Genomic DNA, 24873 nt, shown 5'->3' with positions numbered 1-24873 from the left:
AGATCAGTTTTGATGGATTGCTTACTCAGTACTACTTTCAGCTACAGCTGTGGTTGCAGAGTGGATTGATCTTGGTTCACATAGTGTTCCTCACATAAATAGGGCCAACTGAGCCCCTCCTTTCAATACAAACTGTGCTCAGGGGGAAGGAGGGGCCACTGGAGAAAGAAGGATTGTTAGATTGTCAGCCAGCTGCCCTCTCTCTCATTAAGGAGGCTATTGTTAAAGGACTGTTCAATTTTTTAAACTGATTTTAAAGGGGTGCATTTTCCCCTTCTCCAGGGATCAGCACATTCCTTCTCATTTGCAGGGGCCATTCGTGTTGAGTCAAATCCATGTATAAATAGTCTGGACCTGTAGTTTATTCCACTGCTGTTTGTCTGTTACCATGAGAAGACAGGCCTATACATGAGCCCTGCTTGTATCTTGTCTAAGAAAAACCTTAATGGCATCACTAGTTTATAATAACTCAAACCACCTAGCATTAGTTAATACCAGACAGCTTTTATGTAGTATTTAATCATTTTTATTAGCCAAAGCTAGAATTACCACAAAAAGCATGAATATAAAAACTTCAGAAAATCATCTTGCTGGATGCTTCATTCAAAAAGATCAACTCACACAGGTCAATTTGTGGTATTTGGTAACTTTTTAAAAAAGTGTTTAATCTCATGATACAAATGCCCCACCTCAAGAAAGTAGCTTCTATAAAATGACACCTAAGGCAAATTTCATAGATCATTTGGATATGAGGAGAAAAAAACCTGAGATCTACACACCTGAAAAGCTATTATCTGGAGCAAACGTAAAGTTTGTTTCCTTTTAAAATGAATTATATAGTATACATAATCTGTACTACAAAAGTTGTGCTATACATTTACCAGTAGTGCAAGTCACACTTCATTTTTACACATTAAGTGCAGACAAGATTTAACAAACTATAAAGTCATAGAGGCAAGGCTATATTTAAAGCATTAATAAACTGTATACATATTGCACACTAAATAAGTGAATACTTATGGGTAAAATACTCACATTATAATTGGCCAGTGCTCACATAAATGAACCACATTTAGGAGAGAAAGGAACATGGGGATCCCTATTACCAAGTACTTATTATCATGTGACAGCAAGTAGTGAGAAACTTATTCTTTGAATCAGTCTTTCCCCCTGCAAGTCAGAAGTTGCTATTGGTCCCGAGATTCATAAAGAAGTTTTGCTGCCTGCAATAAGAAAAAGACAATCAAATGCTGTTCAATTTTACACAAAGCCTCAATTCCAAATCACTTTCTGGAATCACCTGGGAATGAAGACACTTTTTTCATTGCATTAAAAAGCATTAAAATCGCCAGGATGCAGAATTCAGGTGATCAGGCTGTTGTTAAATGCAAAGCGATTCCTCCTCTACTCAAACAGTTAAAGAGGAAGAAAGTAATTCAACAAGAGTTTGTCATGGGGGGAAAACAGATGTCAGTGCTTCCTTGCAATTGTTTGGCTATTCTTGGTCAGCACAAAACCAACCTAGTTAACAAACTTCACTTTCATCCAAACTTCCGTTGTCAGATACAAGTCAACTTCCTAACAAGTCTCTCGCCTGTCTAGATCTTGTTATTAACCATATGCAGGGATAATACCAAAGGTGTTCCGCTGCAGCAGCAAAAACCAGAGTCTTGTACCCCCTGTATGTTTCTGATGAAGTGAACTGTATGCCACAGAAGCTCATGTGACAGTTAACATGTTACTCTTTCAGGGGCCACAAGAACTGCTTTGGTTTGTTCCAACTTGGACTGAAAGCACAAATAACCAGAATTGGTGTTTCACCTTATGCATGGCTGCTAGCCATGTTGCTGACAACTTCTTGTTAGAGTTAAAGTCTTCACCAGCAGTAAATTTCATCTGTTTGAGTTCCTCTGTCCCTGGCACCTTGTACTGAAGGAGCATGCCTGTGGCACGAGTATTGCCTCCTAGGGGAGATAAGGAACAACGGGAAAGGGTTTAGATTGTTCTAGCATAAACAAAATCTAACTCAAGTTTTCACTATAATGTACTCAAGAAGTTTAGTGGGATTTTCCACTTTTATATTTTCCTAGTGCCAAAGCAATGATATGCAGGGAACAAAGTGTTTTGTTAACCCTTAAACAGAGCAGTCTGTCTGAGAATGGACAGTATGGGCAAAAGGCCAGTCACTGTGCAAGAGTTCTATCCAGGTCTTCTAGCTCTGCATCACACATTCTGTACTATCTGAATTGTAGCCCACAAAGCTTGATAACTCAATATCCTGCATTTCTAGCCACACAACAGGCTCAAGACTGCACACCATGCAGAACATTAATTTGGAAGTTTAAGCTCAGGGAATCCAGGGCTCTGCACTTACATTTTGCAATTCTCTCTACTCCAGTTCCACAGTAATAATGTCATAATTTGCATATTAAGTGGCAAATGTGTTCAGTAGAATATTTTTGTCACTGATGAGCAGTAATAAAGGAAGACTGATTCACAATGCAAGAAAAGGAGCTGAGGTTTACAGGCGAAGACAGAGGGCACAGGAGTCCCATTCACTGGCAACCCCACCCATTTTCTCAGTGCCAAGGCTCCAACTTGCTTTTGATAATTGCTAAATGTGGCCACCATCTGACCTGCTTTAAGACCAAGCAGGGCCTAGAGCAGGCTGCATAAGCCACACTGAATGAGAAAAACAAAAGCGAAGCACGGTGGGGGGGGGGGGGAGAAGTGATGGCTTGGCAAAGGGAAATGTCTGAAATGTTCAACACTCCACAGCCATGAACACCTCTCAGTCTATTTTGCAGTACTTTTTACTTAGTGTACTGTACTCTGAGGAAAAAAGCATTGAGCAGCAATGTGTGTAGTATGCTTCTAAACACCAAGCATTTAGTTTAACTTTCAAACAAAAGTGGTACATCACTGTTGCCTTTTCCAAGATTAGGAATAAATCTAAGAAAACAGTATCTACTCAGCTCCTATATCCCAGTGTATCTTTTAAAAGCTAGTTATTGATACAGATTCTCTGCATTAATGATGATGCATATTAACAGGCTATATCCAGGTCCTTCAGTTTTTTCATTTGCTACTCTGATTCCACATATGGGTGGGGCGACCTGGCACCATCTGTGGAGTTTGTCTAAGCATGCTCACTACTTCCACCTCTCGAGTCCAGCAGTACTGCCTCTCGAGCAATTTCCTCCCTGTATTCCAAGAATACATCTATGCTACGCAATGTAACAGTTCTATAGAGGAAGCCATGGAACTTTTTTGAGTGAAGGTGCCCAAGGTATTTGTTAGCTCTAGCCGATAACCATGGCACAGATTTGAAACCAATTTCAAACCTTAAATAATGTCATGTCTAACTACACCCAGGATGGTGTAGTGATCAGACCTGGAAATCCATTAACACCTTCAAATTTCCACTCAGCCATGACTTTTCTGGGATGACCTTGGGCTGGTCACTATATCTCAGCCTCACGTACCTCACAGGGTTGTTGTGAGGATAAAAGGAGAGAACAAACTATGTATACCACCCTGAGCTCCTTGGAAGGTAGTATAAAAAGGTCAAAAATATGGCTGTTAAGACACTTCCTCCCCATCTCAACCTCAGCCACTCTATCACCTCTCACTCTTTCATTTCCAGTTGCAGAATTTGCTTGCTTACTGAGGAAGGACTGAAGCCATGTGTCCCAGAAATGACCTATCAGGTCACAGCCTGCAGCTGTCTTGGCAATACACTATAGTTTCCTCCTTATTGCACACACAATACAGCCAGTAGGCTAAAGCAGAAACTACAATGAAGGGCATGTCATGGATATGTACAGTTCAGGCCTAGTAGCATTGCAAGGCCTGAACCAAGCTAAAACAGTAACACAGAAGTGGCTTGCATTTCCTAGCTGCTAGGATTTACAAATCAATGGAAGGTGATTATGTAGCACCTAGGCAGCCAGAAAGAGGCCCATCAAGGATGGAATGCAGGCAGATCTCCAGGGGGGAGGGAAGAGCTGAGAGGGCGAGCTTCCAGCCCCACTTCTGGAGGACAGGGTCTTTGTTCCTTGTCTCTGGGTGAGAGAGGTGGTGGGTGCACATCCTGCCCTGCCAGGACCATGTGGCCATAGGTAACTGGCCTGAGGATCTACAAAAGAAGCTGACCCAGGTGAGGGTTAGGAAATAATAGAGTTAGCCAGTTAGCTTTGTTGTTTTATGCTGTTATGTTTCCTAGAAGTTTTATGCCTCTAGCATTTGCTGCCTTCGTAACCTTTTGTAACCCTATGGATTTAATAAAGTAGAAAATCTTTTTACCATGTTGGTTCATTGTCTGTTGGGGACAAAGGTTCAGAATCCTGCCTAGCCATTCAGCAAGCTACCAAAAATCCTCATTGTGGACTAGTAACTTGAGGACTGAGACTTTAAGTAAAGAAAGTGCTCAGTGCCTACAAGGGATACAGTTAAGCCTAAAGGGTCTCGGTTTCCCTGGACTGAGGCACTGGCTCTTACAGGGTGGTGGCAGTACTACCAAACAGGGATCTTTGAGGGCTCTAGGGTTCAGAACCAACAACTCTGAGCACCCCAAAACCCTGGGAGTGAGACCCAAGTCTATGACAGGGCAACAGCTGTTTGTGCATGTGAAAGGCCCTGCTCTGTTGTGTGAAACAAGCTTTTGGCAATCTTAGCCCCCCCACCCCACACTTTCTGTACACTACTACATCTCCCTTGCAATCACAAAACGGTGAAGCCTCTTATCAAAACAAGCAGCGAAAGAAAAAGTAACCTTCACAGTCCCTCTTCATAATAAATAGGAAAAACAAATCACTCCAATGGGAATGGATAGCAAGTACACACGCAGTTCTAGAGGAATACTGGGACAGGAACAGATCCCTTACCCCGAGGGCAGTTCAAACGTCATGACACACATGGTACCCAGTGATGCAACCGAAGTCACTCCCCACCACTTGTGCCCCAACTTCATCAAGCTGAAACTATAACTCTTTTTCCTATCACTATAGCTTTTCTTTCTCAGAGAGGTCCTCTCTGCCTCCAGATTCATTTTCTTCAGTCCCAGACTGGCTGGGAAGAGGAAGGAGGGCAATAGAGAGGTTGTCTGGATGTAGAATTCTGGCTGCTAACTGATTTATAGATTCAAGTTAGCTATAAAATGAGAAAAATCTTTCCCCAGTGACATCATGGATAGATAATACAAGGATCTAACCACCATTAACATCCCCTGCTCCCCCAAAAGTAACTTGCAGTAAAGCCTGCAGGAATCAACATGCATTGAACAGGAGCTACAAAAAGCATGCTTAGGAGAACTGAACTGCAGTGCTGACCTTCCATAATGTGTTCGTTTTCCAAGAGGCTGGTGTAAGTGTGATTGTCTTTTTCTACATCAAGGAGGCAGGCAAGCAGTGAGGAGAAAGATCAATCAAAAGAAATGAGTAAGAGAGTGCTCCCTTTTCAAAGAAGGTTCAGTATACAGCCACGGAAATATCACAGGACTTGGATTAAAGATGGTAGAAAATTGTTTGGCAGAAACATACAACAGCAAGCTACAGATTAGAGATATGCATGAAATCAACCAAAATCCATGAGAAAGATGCTGCTTGAAGCTCTGGTTCCAATCTGAGTACACTCATAGACTTCATTTTTATGTAACAAAGCTTGGAGAGAGAAATGACCAGGCAGGCTCCAGAGTCACTGTTGCTAGCTGTAACTTTCAGATTTGGACCAAACAGCAATTGCCCCCATTTAGTAGTCTTCTAATCATATTTGAGGCTCAATCTCTCTTTCACATTCTTTAAAGAGCCAAGAAAGACTAGTATACAATTCAGGGTTTACTTAACTTAAAAAAGCTTCAAGTCTGCACCAAATATGAAATATTTTAGGGGGCTGATTGTCAAAGATTTATCATTAACAAATTTTCTGGCAGCCGATAATGAGAAACTGTCCCTACTCCGCTAAATGGTGATGCACTGCGCCCAATTTGAAAGTCATTCCACATCAGCTTTATTTTTAAGGCATTGGACATGATTAGTTCAATCTGATTTAATCAGGGAGGTAGCACTGTCACACAAGAAGACTCCTACCTCCTACTTGGTTTTGCAAGAAGTTGCTGTCAAACATTCTTGAGCTGACTGCCTGGCCAGTGCAGCCTTTAAAAACATGCTTACTCTTTTATTCACTTTTCCTTATTCCAAAGACAACAGGGGCAAAGGGAACTCCAACTGACAGTTTGCATTTTGCTGCAGAATTTACAATTGCTTAAAAGAAAATACCTTGGAAACTGCATTTGCATGGGCTTTATACACAAGCTACACAAGGCTACTTATGGTTACTTGGTGAATAGAAGAGGCATGTTACTAATGCTTAAGCGATTGCAAATATGCTTGGGTCAAGGCCCAACAACACACATAAGATTGCACACCAAGTTCTAACAAGCCCCTAACTCAAAGTAAATGAGGACGGATGAAGATGAGAGAGATTCCTTCCAAGGTACCTATTTTTGCAAAAATAAATATTTTTCTTAGATCAGAAGGAAGCTGTGAAGAACCAGTAAGGAAAGTTTACAGCACAACTGAGCATGATCAATTTCTTTATGTGTTCTGTTGAAGTAACCTCAAGTTAGATTTTAATGTTTTGTTTTTTAAAATCACGTATGTATTGATAGACTAAGGCTGAACATAGCAGATCTCAACATAGCAGATCTCAGCCGCCTTGGGTGCCCTTCGGGGAGAAAGGTGGAATACAAATCAATCAATCAATCAAACCTCAACTGATAGATTATTGTAGAATAATCACTTTATGCTCAAATGGAAACAAACATGTTTACAGTCGAACACAAAAATTTCTTCTTCACAATCACTTAGCATCTGCTGTCATATCAATCTCTGCAATCATGAGGGCAGAAACTTTTTTTTAAATAGTAAGTGATAACCAGGATGCTAACAAACAAGCAAAGACTGGAGACGAATGCCCTGCTGCCAGTCTGCTTACAATTGCCCACAATTATATTGACCACTGCCACTGATCTGGAGGGCTGGGGGAGATGAGAATAAATAAATCTGGAATCTGCACACAGATGTGCTATATAAAGCATAATGACTGACACAGGAATTCTTCCCATTGTGGTTTCTGCTGTCACAGAAGCACTGTGAGCTGGCAGCCCCAAGGGGGCAGTGCAGACACAGAAGCAGTGGATAGTAGTGGTGGGCTTGAAGTTCACAAATTGATTTGAACAAGCAGCATGTGTTCTCCAGCTGCAGGGTTTCAGCTTCCATTTAAACTCAATACAACAATGCACAAAAAAGAAAACCATAGGTCCTGATTTGCCATTTGCACTTCCCTCTCCAAAACACACAGGACCAGGATTTTTTTTAAGCAGTCACTTTCAAAGACACACATCCAAGCCAGGTGCAACATACAGATTTTTGAGTTTTTAAATTTTACTGTATTTTATTGTTTATACAGTACTCATCTGGACATAAATTGTTCTGCCATTTAAGTGAACAGCATATAAAGTTAATATATGCACCCCAATTAATTCAATGCAATATTTACCTCCAGGAGTAAATCCTTCAGTAAGTATCTGGACTGTTGAAATCTGTGCTATTTCAACTTCATAATGGCTTTCTCCATCCAGAAATAGGTATCTACACAAAAGAACATCACACTGCTTATTTCACACGACAATTGACAAATCTTATTTCATTTAACACATTTCAGTCCCTCATTTCCCGCCTCTAAAAGACAACCCAAGATACCTTACAATCAAGATAAAAGCAAAACAGAAAAAACCAACACAAAGCAAACTAATTAGAAGTCAGGATAAAATCAAACAAAATCCACAACTGAAAATTTCAACTTAGTATTACACATACTGGAGGAAGTAAGCCATTTGCTCATGGTCCCATGGACCCAACTAATTCATGCCCAACACTGATCTGAAGCAACCCAGTTTCTACCTCATTCCACTTCTGAGCTTCCGGGAAAAAGGTGTAAAAATCTTGTAGCTGTTCTTGTGCCGCTTTACTTCAGCTCTTAGACTTTCATTCTTTCCAAAATGAACACTGCTATCCCTTGCAGCAGCCAATATTTTGCAGTATTATTAATTAATTATTATTAACAGTATTTATATACCGCTTTTCAACTAAAAGTTCACAAAGCGGTTTACAGAGAAAAATCAAATAACTGAATGTAGTAGCCAATACTACTACAAAACACTAATCCAGGGCTTCTCAAACTAGGGCATCGCGATGCCCCAGCCAGATGGCCCTGGCCAAGGATCACATCGCTAACAGGGGGGGCATGCAGGGACTGGCATGCACTTACCAGTCCCTGCAGCAGCATCCTGGGGGTGCAGGGAGCCCTGCACAAGCATCTGCAGGGCTCCTCAGCCTTCTAAAAGTGAAAGTGAAGTGATTGCGCTGCACTTCTGGTTTTGCGGAGGTGGAGCGCAATCGCTCTGCTTTCACTTTAAGAAAGCTGGGGAGCCCTGCAGATGCTCGCTCAGGGCTCCCCACCCCCCAGGACGCTGCTGCAGGGACTGGTATGTAAATGCCAGTCCCTGCAGCCCCCTGAGCGCCTGCCTGCCTTCCCCCCATAAGCCCCCACCAAGACTTACAGTGGCTCAAACTTTCTGTGAGAGTTTGAGAATTGCTGCACTAATTCATGAGACACTGTCTTCCGTTTCCTGAGCAAGCTCCAAATTGCACAGGTGTACAGCAACTGTGCTTTGTGGTTCATGCCTTTTGTCATCCAATTGGTCTCCCGCCTGAAAAGTTGTAATTATGCAACTCAGCCATCGGTCCACAAGTTTTGTCTCTACTGCCGGTCAAATTCTGAGGTCTCACTTTGAAGACTTATAGTGCCAAGGTTTTACGTGTTTGTCCATTCCAGGTGCCACCTGCATTTGGAGAAGTGGGAATGCCAAGCACTACTCTTGAGAATAGCCTGCAAAAGGTCCTTACATGCTGCAATAGGAACTCCTCTGCACTTTCAGGAGACCAAAGAGCCTGATAAGAACTCTTAAACCTAAGAACTATAAAGGTCATACACTTACCTACAAGCATCATTAGTTACTTAGCATGCTTCTTACCTCTGGTTATTGGAGAGTCGACAAACCATCATCTCTGATTTTTCTGATGTTCCTGGCGTTACAAAGAATGTAGCACCTTGGCAGCACAGGTAGAAGCAGGGAAAGGAAGAAAAAGATGCTTCTCAGATGCCTAGAACTTAAGACAATCACCTTGAAACACCTTTCTCTGAACCTGCCTTATTGCATGTAGTTTTGTATTAATGATTTAATTAAGTTCTCTTGGATCTATTTTAGATTCAGTGGGAAAGAGGCAATGCTGCACCATCATTCCAAGCTCTTACATATGTTTTATGCTTGGTCCATTAACCAAAAAATGGATGCTTTGGTTGATCTACACTAGCCTTTCAATCTCAGCGCTGGACAGGGAACAGGGTCAAGTGAATGTGAAAGCTACTCTCCGTGACACTTTTCACCAGTTTCACATTCAGTATAGAGTGATCAGAAAAATCACCACGAGCAGCAGCACTAACAGTTTTGTAACAATTTCCGCACAACAGAAGCACTCCAATATGATGCAAAGGTTTCAGTAAAGGCTGAATGCAAACTAGACATTACAGTGAACATGTGGATACTGCCCAAAACAGGAGTCCCAGCATCTCTCACCTGAAACCAAACCAGCAGTCCCAACGTCTCTCAACTGCAACATCTAGTAAGTAAAAATACAGCCTACCACCATGCAATGATGTTCCCTACTCTTTCACTGACTGCCTGCTTGTGGAAGTAGGAACAAAACCTCAAATCACAACAAGCATTATTAATAATTGGTTACTGCAGAGGAGACAGATGCAGGGCTACAGTTTTTGGTGACGGTCATGAACAAAAATCCTAAAGGAGCCCCCGTCCACCTTCCCACATGTGTGGCAAAAGCAGAAGCCTGTGGATTGTTGGACCACAGATATAAGCGGGGCAGGTGGAATGCCCTCTGGAAGGCACAGCAAACAAGAATTCACAGTAAAACATTCCTTTATCCTGTGCCTTCCGGAGGACACTTCAAAACTTTCAGGATGTGCCAGAGCAATGCCTGTCTTCTATTGTAGGCTATGAATCACAGAGAAGGTTACACTTGGACCTGGAAGCTGTAAAACCCTGTGCCCTTGAGAATCCTTGCAAGAATGAAAAGGCTGCCAGCATTTAGTCTCTTTTTTTAAAAGAGTCAGCATTTAGTCTCTTTTTTTAAAAGAGACTATTGGCAATGCTTTTTTTCTTATCCCTGGCCTTGAGGAAGCTAGCCTAGAGTCCAATGACTTTCCTAACAACTGGGATCCAGGAAACTGTAATCCTGACAGACTAACCTGTGAACTGGGATTCATGGCCCAAGTGCTGAGTAATAAATTCTGTCTGGCCACTATGTTTTGATGCCACAACTCAAGATTCAGCTGTATGGCATCAAAAGTTGTGTTAGCCATAAAAGGCTACTGATATGGTTATTTTCTTCAACCCACCCTTAATGAGTTTGGTGATTGTCTCTGAAGCTACCAGCTCTTCTATCCAAACGCACATGAACCTGGTGAATACCAAAGCCCACAGGGAAGTTTCTGATGCCTTGAATCCCCTCTGTAAGGCTGTTCTAACCCATTTATCACAGGGGTCCTTGGGCCCTGCTCCTCCTTTTTTAAGGATTATTGTTGTACAGGGCAGCAGAGCTACAGGAGAATCACTATGGGAACCTTAAACAGCTGCATAGTGGCCTCAGATAGTGAACAGAACCAATTTGCCATGAGGAGAGCCGATTTTCCTTTGGCCAAGTTGGTCCACTCCAACTTCCATAACCTGAGCAAAAAACCTCAGAAAATGAAACAGTCATTGGTTTAGAACAGGGGTCACCAAACTTTTTGGCTAAAGGGCCACATCAAATATCTGGCACCATGTAGGGGGCCAGAAAACAATTTATATATAAAATTTATATAAATAAATTAGAGTTGGAACTTAAGAGGAGTGAATAAATGAATGAATGGGCTCATTCATTCAGTCTCTTTGGCCTTTAGAACACCCTTCAGATACAACCAGAGCACAGCTCCAATCATGTTCGGTCAAGTGCGTCAGAGACTTTGAGGGGACAAGAGGCTGGTTGCAGGCCGGATAGAGGCTGGCCGCAGGTCACATCTGGCCCCCGGGCTGGGGTTTGGAGACCCTTGGTTTAGAAGAACCAGAGGGGGGAAACCAATCCCTCTTCATTCAGATTTGATGGAGCTAGATCTTCCATCTCTGCCTTGTGTTCTCACAGCAATAAAGCATACACAGCTTTCACTAAGAGGATCAGAAACATCTCAGCTGGAAAAAGCCATTCATGGTCAATGGATAGTAACTTTAATCATCTGACATATCCAATTGCTCCAATGGGTTGGAAAGGCTGCTCACAGATGAAACGGCAGCAGTCTGCTAGATGGCACAGCCTTGTTTGTGTGTATTGCAACGAACAATCTAGGCCTGAGACATTGCCCTATGGTTTTCCTCTTCCTGAGGAACAGGGAAGGAAGGAGCTCTGAGAAACCAAGCTGCCTAAAGGGGAGCTGGAAGAAAATGCAAGTTAGCATTTCCTTCCAATAATGGGGAATTGGTTGATGATGTCGAAGTAGTAGAAACCACAGGGCAGGGTTTTTCAAACTGGGGCGTTGCGATGCCCCAGCCTGTGGGCCCTGGCCCCTGCCCCCTTAAGGGGCGGGGGCAGCCTGGAGGCAGGGAGGAGGCAGCTGCACTATCCCTGGGATCGCAGAGGCGGGGCGCGATCGCTCAGCATCTACTTTCACTGCTGCCAGGAGCCCTGCTGCAGGCTGCGCCAGGCTCCCCACACCCCCGGGAGGCTGCAGGGGCTTGGGTACATGTACCCAAGCCCCTGCAGCCCCCCTGAGTGGCTTGATCCTGGGGATCGCGCCGCTGCCTTCCCCCGCCCCTGCTGCCTTCCCCTTCTCGCCCACGCAAGAACTTAGTGGCTCTCAAACTCTCCCAGTGAGTTTGAGAACCACTACCTTAGGGGAAAGTGATCACCAACTGTTGGAGCTCTCAATCTTATGGGAAACAAAAGGAATATGCAGTGAAACCTGTACATTGGATTTAAGGAAGGCTGATTTTAACAAGCTCAGACAAATGATAGGTGGGATCCCATGGGTTGATGAACTAACGGGAAAAGGGGCTCAAGATGGGTGGGAGCTCCTTAAGAAGCCGCTTCTACAAGCGCAGTCAGAAACTCCTATGAAAAAGAAAAGATCTTAAAAAACCAGGGTGGCTGCACAAGCAACGCAGCGGCGAGCTGGAGATCAAAAAAGACACGTATAGGAAATGGAAGGTGGGACTGAGCACCAGGGAGGAGTACAGACAAATAACCCTGACTTGTAGGGCAAGGGTCAGGAATGCTAAAGTTCAGTATGAGCTGAGGCTGGCCAGGGATGTCGTATAACAGAAAGAGTTTTTTAAAGATATGTCCAAAGAAAGAAGAATAAAAATGAGGGGGTGGGATTGCTTCTGGATAAGAATAACCAATTAGTGCCTGGAAACAAAGAGAAGGCAGAGTTGCTCAACTCCTACTTTGCACCCGTATTCTCTCAGAAGGAGGATTGTGCAAATGTGGGTGCTGGATCCTTGCTGATGGGGGGATATGCTTACATCCCCAAAGAGGATGGCACAGGACTGCAGATTAGAACTGATAGGGAACTAGTTAGAAATCACTTAACTGGCCCAAGTCATTTGGACTGGATGAACTGCATCTTGGAGTACTAAAGGAATGTGCAGATGTAGTGCAGAGCCTCTTTGAATTATCTTTGAGAAATCCTAGAGAATGGGGGAGGTGCAGCTAGAAGGGACGCAGGCTAATGTGGTCCCAGTCTCTAAAAAAGAGGAAAAAAGAAGATGTGGGAAATTACAGACCTGACAACCTGACTTCCCTGTCAGCTGGGGAAGATGGAACAAATAATAAAACACAGTTTGCACACATCTAGACAACAATTCAGTGATCAATAGAACCCAGCATGGATTTGTCAAAAATAAATCTTGCCAGAGAAATCTCATCTCCTTTTTGATCAGGTTACTAGCTTACTGAACTATAGGAATGCTGTGGATGTAATTTATCTTGACTTCAGTTTCAGTAAAGCATTTAATAAGGTCCTACATGACCTAATCAGCAAGTTGGTACAATAAGGGTTAGATGATACCATCATTAGATTGGTATGGTTCGACGGCAATACACAGAGGTATTTGTCAGTGGCTTCATGTCAACCTGGAGGACAGTTTCGAGTGGGGTGCCCCAAGGCTCTGTCTTGGGCCCAGTTCTCTTTAATATCCTCATCAATGACTTGGATGAGGGAATACAAGGGGCCCTCATCAAATTTGCAGGTGACACCAAGCTGGGAGGAGTAGCAAACACAACAGAAGACAGTAGAAGCCTTCAGGAAGACCTAGACAAAATGGAATACTGGGCTGAAATGAATAAGATGAAGTTCAACAGGGACAAATGCAAGGTTCTGCTCCGAGGCAAAACTAACCAAAGATACAGGTATAAAATGGGAGATACCTGGCTTGGCAGCACAACATGTGAGCCGGATTGTGGAGTTGCAGTGGATCACAGGATGAACATGAGTCAGCAGTGTGATGCAGCTGCAAAGAACGTAAATGCAATTTTAGCCTGCATTAGTAGAGCCACAGCTTTCGAGTTTGGAGAAATCATGGTTCCACTTTACTCTGCACTGGTTAGACCTCACCTGGCATACTGTGTCCAATTCTGGGCACCTCACTTTAAGAAAGATGTAGCCAAACTGGAGCAGGTTCAGAGGAGAGCAACGACGATGATCAGAGGGCTGGAGGACAAGCCCTATGAAGAAAGGTTGAGGGAACTTGGTATGTTCAGCCTGGAGAAAAGAAGGCTGGGAGAGGATATGATAGCGCTCTTCAAATACCTAAAGGGTTGTCATATGAAAGAAGATTTGTTCTCAGCTGCCTCTACAAGTAGAACTCAAACCAACAGGTACAAAGTGCAAGAGAAGAGATTCCAATAGGACATCAGGAAAAATTCCTGACAGTAAGGGCGGTTCAGCAGTGGAGCAGATTGCCAAGGGACGTAGTGGACTCTCCCTCACTGGAGATCTTCAAGCAGAGACTCGTCAAGCACCTGTTGGAGATGCTCAAGGAAGATTTCCTGCTACAGGCAGGGAGTTGGACTAGATGACCTATTAGGCACCTTCCAACTCTATGAGTCTGTTTTCCCCTGGATCACCACCCGTGGAAGTTGTGACTATGGTGATGATGAGCTTTGCAGTCATACTCTGAGCTGCACTTGAGCTGGACTTACCAGAAGCTGCCTAGGTAAGGGAGGGGTTGGCCTCCTTGACCTGTAGTGCTACCATCTCCTTGATCCGGGAAAGGCGTTCCTCCCAAGCTGACTCTCCACTGAGATTCAGTGAGGTGGGAGAGAGAAAGAACAAGGCTTGTGTTTTTTTTTAATGCAACTGAAAGTAGAAGGAGAAAAGAAGGCATGCATGACTCTCCCAATCCCCGCAGCCCACTGAAGTTTCCCCTGTGTGGCTTACCCAAGAACAGTTTGAAAATCAGGGAAAATGGCAAAGAAATGTGTAGGGAACTTCTTAATATGTGTTTCCCTTCAGAAAGGTGCAGGCTGATCAGTCCTGCCCTTATCAAAGAAAAAATAGCTAAGCAAAAGCAGCTCCTTGACAAGGAGTCTTTACACTGGATACAATTAGCATTATACAGAAATACAAATACAGACAGAAGTCAAACATATACTATCAGGAGACAGAAGCTTTCACAATACAATGAGATAGGAATTTGCAACCTTATCCGTTACCCCTAAAATACGTGACATACATGAGCTAGCAACTTGGCAGCAAACAGAAGTCAAGATGGAGATTTGAGAGTTTGAACTGAACCCTGGAAAAGCAGCATCTAAAGTTTATATTAAGGTCCACTGGTGTATATAAAGATTTAAGAAAATAGTCTAAAAGTATGCTGCTGGTGACAGTTGATGTGGGCAGGCAGACTTGACTAGTATGAATTATAGACATTTGAGGTACTGTCCACTGCTCATAGGTTACATGGATATGAGGGAATAATACCATATAAAATAAAAACACACCACCGGTAACACCAGTTCTGCTCTGTTAGCAAAAAAAAAGGCTGCATGATTCCATGGAGCTTGAAAAAGAACCTTACCTGCTGCCATAGGGCAGGGCTGATTAGGAGTAAAGGATAGCCCCTCTCACTGAAGAGGATATGCAAAAGTAGAGCCTTGCACACAGCTACAGGGACAAGGTGCTACCTCAAAGTTCTGGAATGCCCTCCAGAAGGCACAAGAGAACAGGAATAAAACATGTCAATAGCAATGTGGAAGCTTTCCACTATGAAGAAATTGAGAGTTAGATATCTGAATACTGGCAGCACAAGACATGAATTTGTTATCCACATCTTTCTCCCACCTTACATTTGTTTCCTATCTAGTTAACAAAGGGCACAATCCTAAGCAGGTCTACTCAGAAGTAAGTCCTACTGTGTTCAATGGGACTTACTCCCAGGAAAGTGAGGTTAGGATTGCAGCCAAAGTTTCACAATTTCACTCACTATGCTCACCAATGAACGCCAGCCTTTCTACCAAGCTTGGAAACTGTCAGGTGAGTACCTGGGGATCATTCCTATTACTGTGTAATGCTTAGAAGCCCAGAATAAATTGCAGGCCTTCACAATGGTGAACATCTGGTTTATAGGCACCCCATGCTTGGCACTTACCATTCATAAGCACTTTGAGTTGCTTATCATAGAACTCTGTTTCTTTTTGAGAAATGAGAGCACATTCGGCGCACTGGCGCACAGGATCAACAAAGCACATACGAGGCAGAGGCACTTTCTTGCTGCAGCATTTATCACAAAAGCACTTTCCACATCTTCTGCAGTGGTGCTAGGGGTGGGGAGACAAAGAAAAAATTTTCAGCAAGATTGGTATTTTGGGATGAAAAACTGATGAGTCCAATATATGGCCATTACTACGTGAACAGAGCTGAAATGCAGCACAGTATGTATGCATGTAGCCTGAGATGCCAAGTTAAATTGTTCAAATAAAGAGCAGAAAATTGTTTTGATCCAAGCAGACAGTCACATATAGCTTGAGAACGGTCACTTATAATGCTTTGGTACCTCTTCTTTAGTTCCTATTGAGGTCTGCTAACTAAAGGTCAGATACTTAGATGCTGAAAGTGTCAGTTACAATCACAGTAAATTATTTCCTTTCATTTAAGAGCTCTCCTTTTCCCTGTTCTGACTTAGTAGCATTCAGCAAGCTTAAGGTTTAAAACTGCGGAATTGATCCTGGAAACACTGAAGGGCTATATACAAATTCTAAATTAATTCACCTATGATGTTTAGGTTTTTTTTTAAAAAAGATGAAGATCTGCAATTCCATCCACTTCTTGCACTTAGGATTTCTTAGGAATCCGCATAGCCCATTTGTGCAAAAGAGATATTCATTATAGATGCAGAGCCTTTTAAGTTGTGCTATTTAGCTTCCTTTTCATTCTACTCCTATAGCAAAGCATTGTCCAAGGAGTCTTGCTTCTTTCTAACAGAATTGTTAACGCCCCAGACTAGGAAGGGACCTCATGACTCATCAGATCCAGCATCCCCTGCCAGAAACAAAAATTCTCCCCAAAGCTATCCCTTGCCAAATGAGCACCTTTCCCCTCCAGTGATGAGAACACCTCTATAACTAAGGTTTAAGGCACACTTGGCTATCAAGAGATCAGCATGATGCATACTTGCATAGAACAATGCTATTTTGGGATCTTGGAAGCCTCTTGGGAAGAACAGAGCTGACATCATAATGTGTGTATTTAAGATCTGAAACACTTCTTTAGTTTTAACATCTAGGAACACCACTACAAGCAGGAAGCAGTACTTTAAAGCCACAATTCTGAGGTGGAAGTAATTAACAGCCTTGTACAGGAAAAAAGTGATGGCAGAATGAGGATGAGGCAAGTTTCTCCAAGTTTTAAAATACATGTTAGTGAATATGCAACTGGGGAACTGACGGTGTTCGTAACATACATGCATGTTCATACATAAGTGCAGGGTGTTTAAACACAATTTTCACTGCACTAGCAAGCAGACGAGTCATACTTAAAGAGGTTTATAGCACTAGCAGGAGGTCTGGTCTAGAGGGTAGAGCCTCCATTTGCCTGAAGATTAACATCCACAAGGTCGCCAGTTCGAGGCCACCGGCACCGTGCGACCTTGAAGCAGCTGGCAAGCTGCAGCTGAGCTGTTCCATCTGCTCGGAGCGTGGGAGAATGGAGGCCAGAATGTTAAACCAGATCGGAGTGTAACAGCTCGAATGTGGTGGTTCTTGAAAGAGAGAACCTTCTTTCAATTTGTAAAAATCCCTGCGTGGATTTAATAAGCCTGCCTATGTAAACCGCCTTGAATAAAGTCTTGAATAAAGACCAAGAAAGGCGGTATATAAATACTGTATATTATTATTATATTTAGCTATTAGAAGAAAATCAGCGAATGACCCACCTGTACAAAGACTATAGTACTTTCACATCAATAACCCTCTGAATCTTTGGCAGAAAGCTTGCAAAGGAAATTTCAGCTACCCAAGAACAAAGCTTAGTATTCCAGTGTACATTTTTCATTCATCCTTACCTTCCTGGTTATGAAGTCAAACTTTATATTGCACTGCATGCATCTGGGACACTAGAAGACAACAACACAAAAGATAGGAAGATTCTCAACAATCTGTGCCAAACACAGAAGACATTTTCTATACTACAAGGTCTCCTATGATGTTTTACAAGCATGCTTTTCACATTTTTCTTCTCAAGCAACATTGCTCAGGCTCTGTAGAAAACCACATACATTAATACACCCTACTAAGGAGAGGTTTTGAACAAGATCCAGTATGACTACAAAGTTCTATTTCAAGGACGAGTGTGTTTTAAATAAAAAATTGCCCTTTTGGGAAACATCTAAATTAAAAATGTAAAGCTGTTTGAAATTAGTTTAACAGTTATGTCTTTCGCAGAATAATTCTGGAAATTGCGCTCTGTTGGCTTGTTGAAAAATTATTCACCCACTCCAAATAGTTTCTCCATGGAAAGATTAAGCACACTGAAAACAATTTTCCACAACAAGGCTTGAATTCACACGGTTAAGGGCAGGTGTCTACTCCTGCTGATTGGACAAAGAGGCACCTCTTCAAGTGGTGTCGTCTTATATTTAGGGGGAAGAGCAACTGTCCCTCTTCATTTCAGCATGACTTCTTTTCCAATGGTTGTTGTGAGCATCTCATTTTAGACTGTAAGCATATCGGCTATATGAGCAGTAGCAACAAAAAGAAAAGGCAGCTCAGAGCTGACAAGTGAAAACTTGAGTCTGCAGCCTACAATGGCAAAAAACAGGCATAGACAGAAAGGTCTAATTCAGGATATATAGGGATAAGCAGAAATATTTAGGGTCAATCCCCCAAATCTCTAGCGGATAAAAAAAAATCCATCTGAAACCCCAGTGAGCTTCTGTTAGCATTTTAGACGCATAGAGTTGGAAGGGGACTATGAGACCAAGTCCAATTACCAACCAGTGCAGGCTATCTACAACTACAACATCCTTGATAAATGGCTATCCAGGCTCTGCTTAAGCCATTTCTGCCCAATGTTGCATATACATAACAGGAATAAAATGTGTACACCTGTGGTTGGGCAGAAATGGGTTAAAGACTTCCAACAATGGAGAGTCTACCTCCTGAGGTAGACTGTTCCACTGCTAACAGGAACACTGTTGTGTTGTCAGGAAGTTCTTCCTAACATTTAAATGAGATGTCCCTTACTGCAATTTAAACCAACGCGTTGGTCCTTTCCTCCAGAACAAGAGAGAACAAATCTGCTCTATCTTCCCCATGACAGTACCTAAGGTATTTATAGTTATGGTCCCTCTTAATTGTCTCTTCTCCAAACATGCCCAACTCCTTCAACCTGCCCTCAAAGGACACAGTATCCAGCCCCCTCAATGTACTAGCTGCCATCCTCTGGACCTGCTCCAGTTTGTCAATCTCTCTTAAACTGCAACATCCAGAACTGGACACAATATTCCAGGAGGACTAAAATTAAGAAAAATGCAGAAGCAACAATATTGTTGAACAATCCAACAACACTGACCTAGATGGACCAACAGTTCAACTTGGTATAAGCAAGCATCCTGTGCCCTAAACCTAAAGAGCAAGCTTTGATCATTCCAAGTGCTTCCTTTGCAAGGTCGACAAATTCATTGAAAACATTCAAGAGTTTTGAAAACTGTTCAAGAGTACCACTGCATATTTAAAAGAATTCCTTCTAGTTCTTTTTATTCCATAATCTCATTTGACAAAACTGTCATCTGTAACCAAGATGTGATGACAATTTTACACAAAGAAAAACAGATTAATGGAATTTTCAGGTCTGTCTGGGTTTGACATGAGACAAGCTGCCTTTCCAGTATGTCGCTCAATGAGCAAACAACAGAAAGGGCACTGAATTCCAGTGCAAGACTGTCATCAGCAAGTGAAGCAGCTTGAAACACATTTCACCAGCTATTTCATTTGTTTAGAGGTATTTAGGCTTGTGCAAATTCTAAACGTAACTCTACTTCATGGGACATTGCATACAGCAGGATCACTTCAGAGCTATACACAGTGTATTGTGCATGAGAGATTCCATTTTCAAGAAAGGCCATTTAGAAAAATAGGCTTGGAAAAATGGCAATATGCCAAAGCAGGCAAAATGAAAACATACATGAAATGAAATCCCCCTACAATCCTTTTCTTTCTACAAGATCTTTCTCAATGGCCGCCGTTATGTATTTTGCTCGCACAGGCAAACCACAGTGCACAATAGCCAGCATTATATCATCTCCTGCCAAGAGATAAAGAATAAACTGTAATGATCAATAGAGGCCGTTCACTTGCCTACTTTCTCACAGATAGTTCAAGGTTCTTGAGCTTTTCGTATTTTGACAATACAGTACTACCCTGTCAACTATCTATCAACAGAGTACTAATTTGCAAGCGCTTTAGCCAACACTGTTAGAGTCCAGAAGCAGCAACACAGAATATTTATGCAAACGACTATAGGTATGTACACAAATATATTAAAACCCACCCTATTCTGATTTGATCCAGCAGCAAAGTACTGTACTTCACTTATGCATGGTCCATGCAGATAGCTCAAGGAGAAGCAAACAGAGCTGGCAAACAGAGTGGTGAAGACCAGAAGTGATTGTGAGGAGTTCCAGAAGGATCTCTCCAGACTGACAGAATGGGCAGCAAAATGGCAGATGCGCTTCAATGTCAGTAAGTGTAAGGTCATGCACATTGGGGCAAAAAATCAAAACTTTACATATAGGCTGATGGGTTCTGAGCTGTCTGTGAAAGATCAGGAGAGAGATCTTGGGGTGGTGGTGGACAGGTCGATGAAAGTGTCGACCCAGTGTGCAGCAGCAGTAAAGAAGGCCAATTCTATGCTTGGGATCATTAGGAAAGGTATTGAGAACAAAACAGCTAATATTATAATGTCGTTGTACAAATCAATGGTAAGGCCACACCTGGAGTATTGTGTCCTGTTCTGGTAGCCGCATCTCAAAAAGGACATAGTAGAAATGGAAAAGGTGCAAAAGAGAGCGACTAAGATGATTACTGGACTGGGGCACCTTCCTTATGAGGAAAGGCTATGGCTTTTGGGCCTCTTCAGCCTAGAAAAGAGGCATCTGAGGGTGGACATGATTGAGACATACAAAATTATGCAGGGGATGGACAGAGTGAATAGGAAGATGCTCTTTACACTCTCACATAACACCAGAACCAGGGGACATCCATTAAAATTGAGTGTTGGGAGAGTTAGAACAGACAAAAGAAAATATTTCTTTACTCAGCGTGTGGTTGGTCTGTGGAACTCCTTGCCACAGGATGTGGTGATGGCGCCTGGCCTGGACACCTTTAAAAGGAGATTGGACAAGTTTCTGGAGGAAAAATCCATCACGTGTTATAAGCCATGATACGTACGTGCAACCTCCTGATTTTAGAAATGGGCTATGTATCAAAATGCCAGATGCAAGGGAGGGCACCAGGATGCAGGTCCCTTGTTAACTGGTGTGCTCCCTGGGGCATTTGGTGGACCACTCTGAGATACAGGAAGCTGGACTAGATGGGCCTATGGCCTGATCCAGTGGGGCTGTTCTTATGGCAGTGCAGATAAACAATAAGGTTCTGTACCAAGAGTAAAGGTGTGAACGAACCCTGTATTATTCTCTCCTAATAGGAGAATATAAATTAATTCTATATTATCCTCTGGGAGCTGTGAAAAAAAGATTACAAGCTCATCTATAAACAAATTACTAGCAACTCACTAAAGGTTTAACTAAGCATGCCTGCAGCAGATCAAGCACAAGGACTAGGACATACAACCTGTATTAACGCTATTTCAAGGAAAAGTTTTCCTTGACCTCCACAGACTCCTCCCCCATAAACAGTACTTTTGGAGGTGGCTGTGATCATAATTGGAACTATGGTGGGTGTCATGTCTTCCTCCCTTCCCTCCTCCCTGCATGCAGTTTTAAGGCAAAAATAAGACACACACAGAAATCAAGAGGCCAAAATATGCAGTATGGTCCTAAGAACATAGCATAAATTTGGTACAGTCTTATGAGGCTAGACTTCCTGGTCCTCACATAAAAACAGTATCTCATTGAACATGAAGAACATTGCACAATCAGCCTGCACAAGTGTCTCATGAGTGTTCCCCTTCCCAGCTCCTGCTGCACACCCTCATCAATTTGTTGTGTCTGCCTTTGACTGTAATGGTGTAACTTCAACATAACTAGCCAACATCATAAGAGTCCACTGTTCCAAGCAGAGAAAGATTTATCTCAACTAGGACAAGGAGCAAACTACAATGAAATTAGACAAGCTTCTGCAGATAAAAGTCAATCAAAACACAAGACACAGTCAACAACTACTCACAATTACACTGCTTACCAGCCAAAGAAAAACAACATGCATATAAGCCTTAAATAAATCATGGATCTGTTGAGCCAAGAAATTTAGGTTGAAATCCTAGGCACAATTTCCTGGGAGTAAGTCATCAAGACTTACTTCTGAGTAGATGTGCATAGGATTGTGCCGTTACTCAAGGAGTGGCAAGTAAGTCTATAGGGACAACATTATTAGGTTTGAGACCTAAATGCTACAAGCTCACGGATTCAAAAGATTCATTTTGGGTATGGAGACCCAACCTCTTTAGGTGCACATACACCTTACACTTCTAAAGAACCTGAAAAAGATTCTCACAGACAAAAGACATACAAGGGTAGTTGCTACCCATTTCCAAGTATACCAAGGATAGGTTGTGCTTTCCCTGCCATAACATCCAGACAGCAGAGAGAGGTGGCAACAGCTACACCGGCAAGAAGCGGTCACTACAACCCAGGGCCTAAACCAGTGTTCTTCAACATTGGGGTCAAGACCTCAATGGAGTCATGAAACCTCAGTTGTGGGGTCGTGGCAACTTACGGGAATGAAAAAAGGTTGAAGACCAGTGGACTAGAGCACCACCAGGTAAAGGGGGAGGCATCTGCGGTACCCCTTCAGGTACCACAAGATTGTGTCCCAGTCTTGCTCAGGTTCTTAGCAACTGTGCTAAAATAGCTGTCACTAGCAGCAGACTCCATGTTAACTTTTTCTGCTCTCTCTAATGAAAATATTTGGGTACAGTGAACAGTGCTGGAAGGGCATAACGGGGTAAGGAGTGGGTGGCGATAGGGGTGGAGGTGGTTGGAGAGAGTCCTAGGAGTGGGGCAGTATTGACTGCAGGGTCCCCAGTCTCACATTTCATTTATAAGTTGGGGTAGTGGCGTTGAAGAAAAAAGTTGAAGACCACTGGCCTAAATGATATGAACATTGAGCATCACCAAAACAAAACACAAAATAATCTACCCTTTCCCCACATGATTATCACAGATCTCTCAGAATGGAATCACACAGAAACCATCATCACGTGTGATAACACTTTCAGACAAGCCCAAATGTCAAGTGTATTATATATTTCACCAGAGAGCCAGTGCACCGCTATCTGTGGGAAGTGGGGTGGGGTGGGGTCACATCATAAGAGAAGTCCTGCTGGATCAGGACAAGGTCCTCCTTGTCCAGCTTCCTGTATATCACAGTGGCCCATGAGACGCCTCAGGGTGCACACAAGAGGCCTGTATCCTGTTGCCACTCTTTTTGCATCTGGCATTCTGAGGCAGCCTACTTTTAAAATCAGGAGGGTGCACAAACCCATCATGGCTTGTAACCTGCGATGGGCATTTCTTCTAGATCCAATTCCCTTTTAAAGGCATCCAGGTCAGATACCAACACCACAACTTGTGGCAAGGAATTCAACAGACTAAAACAAGGAGTTTGCACGTACCCATCATGGTTTGTCACCTGTGATAGACTTTTCCACTAGAAATTGGTCTATTCCCCTTTCAAAGGCATCTAGGTCAGGCACTATCACCATATCCTGCGACAAGGAGTTCCACAGACTAAAATCAAGTGGTTGCACATACCCATCACAGTTTGTAACGGGTGATGGACTTTTCCTCCATAAGTTTTTCCAGTACCCTTTTAAAGGCAACTATGCCAGATGCCATCCCCACCTCCAGCGGCAGGGGGTTCCGCAGACCCAAACCAGGAGGCTGCGCATGCCCACCCCACCTCCAGCGGCAGGGAGTTCCATAGACCCAAACCAGGAGGCTGCGCATGCCCACCCCCACCCCCTGCGGCAGGGAGTTCCATAGACCCAAACCAGGAGGCTGCGCATGCCCACCCCACCTCCTGCGGCAGGGAGTTCCATAGACCCAAACCAGGAGGCTGCGCATGCCCACCCCCACCCCCTGCGGCAGGGAGTTCCATAGACCCAAACCAGGAGGCTGCGCATGCCCACCCCACCTCCTGCGGCAGGGAGTTCCATAGACCCAAACCAGGAGGCTGCGCATGCCCACCCCCACCCCCTGCGGCAGGGAGTTCCATAGACCCAAACCAGGAGGCTGCGCATGCCCACCCCACCTCCTGCGGCAGGGAGTTCCATAGACCCAAACCAGGAGGCTGCGCATGCCCACCCCACCTCCTGCGGTAGGGAGTTCCATAGACCCACACCAGGAGGCTGCGCATGCCCACCCCACCTCCTGCGGCAGGGAGTTCCATAGACCCACACCAGGAGGCTGCGCGTGCCCACGCCCTCCTGCGGCAGGGCGTTCCGCAGACCACTGACACTCCGGGCGAAGACCTGCCTGATGCTGCCCGCTCTCGCTCTCGCCGCAAGGCTCGTGGAGGAGCAGCGCCGGCCGGCCCGGCCCGGCCCCTGGGCTGCACTCCTTGCAAGGGAAGGGAGCGGGGCGGCTCCGCTGCCCTGCGGGCGGGCGGGAGGCGCGCGGTCCCTCCGGGCCAGGCAGGGCGGAGGCTGCGGGCGGCGCCGTTACCTCCTTGTCGGGCACCCAGGGAGGCTCCTCGAGGCCGAAGGGGCTGCGCGCAGCCCGGCTCTCGGGCACCATCCGGAGCCCGCTGGGCGAACGCACCAGCTTCTTCCCCTCGCGGCCCGTCGACATCTTCGCTTCAGCCGCGGGCGCCGCCGCCACACGTCGCGCCCCGCACACCAGCCGCCGCCGCCCAATCAGCGCGCTCTCTCCTCGAAACGGACGTCCCTCCTAGCCAATGAGAGCGGGCGAGGGGGACCGTGGTGGCAGCGCAGTAGTGTTTTCTGTCTCCAGAAAGGGGCGGGGCC

At 44.0% G+C, this 24873-nt stretch overlaps 1 protein-coding gene across 2 annotated transcripts; it reads right to left on the bottom strand.

Annotated features, from left to right (window-relative positions):
• Positions 1-509: 509 nt before the first annotated feature.
• Positions 510-24734, bottom strand: ZFYVE21 (zinc finger FYVE-type containing 21). Of its 2 annotated transcripts, XM_066612297.1 has the most exons (8): positions 24572-24734; positions 17732-17782; positions 15821-15989; positions 9095-9170; positions 7558-7649; positions 5331-5384; positions 1822-1964; positions 510-1223 (listed from the first exon to the last, which is right to left on the bottom strand). In XM_066612297.1, the coding sequence occupies exons 1-8, from the start codon at positions 24695-24697 to the stop codon at positions 1188-1190; spliced, it is 747 nt and encodes a 248-aa protein (XP_066468394.1). In that variant the 5' UTR covers positions 24698-24734; the 3' UTR covers positions 510-1187. The 2 variants fall into 2 exon arrangements, with proteins under 2 accessions (XP_066468394.1, XP_066468393.1); XM_066612296.1 differs by lacking the exon at positions 5331-5384.
• Positions 24735-24873: the final 139 nt, after the last annotated feature.

Source organism: Tiliqua scincoides, chromosome 1 (assembly GCF_035046505.1).
Source record: "Tiliqua scincoides isolate rTilSci1 chromosome 1, rTilSci1.hap2, whole genome shotgun sequence".
Taxonomy (NCBI): domain Eukaryota; kingdom Metazoa; phylum Chordata; class Lepidosauria; order Squamata; family Scincidae; genus Tiliqua; species Tiliqua scincoides.
This window is presented reverse-complemented; position numbering and strand designations above follow the sequence as displayed.

Coding starts and splice junctions, on each gene's coding strand:
- ZFYVE21 (XM_066612297.1), bottom strand. CDS start 24,697: ATGTCGACGGGCCGCGAGGGGAAGAAGCTGGTGCGTTCGCCCAGCGGG. Junction 15,990..17,731: donor TTGACTTCATAACCAGGAAG/GTAAGGATGAAT, acceptor CCCCACCCCTAG/CACCACTGCAGAAGATGTGG. Junction 1,965..5,330: donor AAACGAACACATTATGGAAG/GTCAGCACTGCA, acceptor TATCTCCCCTAG/GAGGCAATACTCGTGCCACA.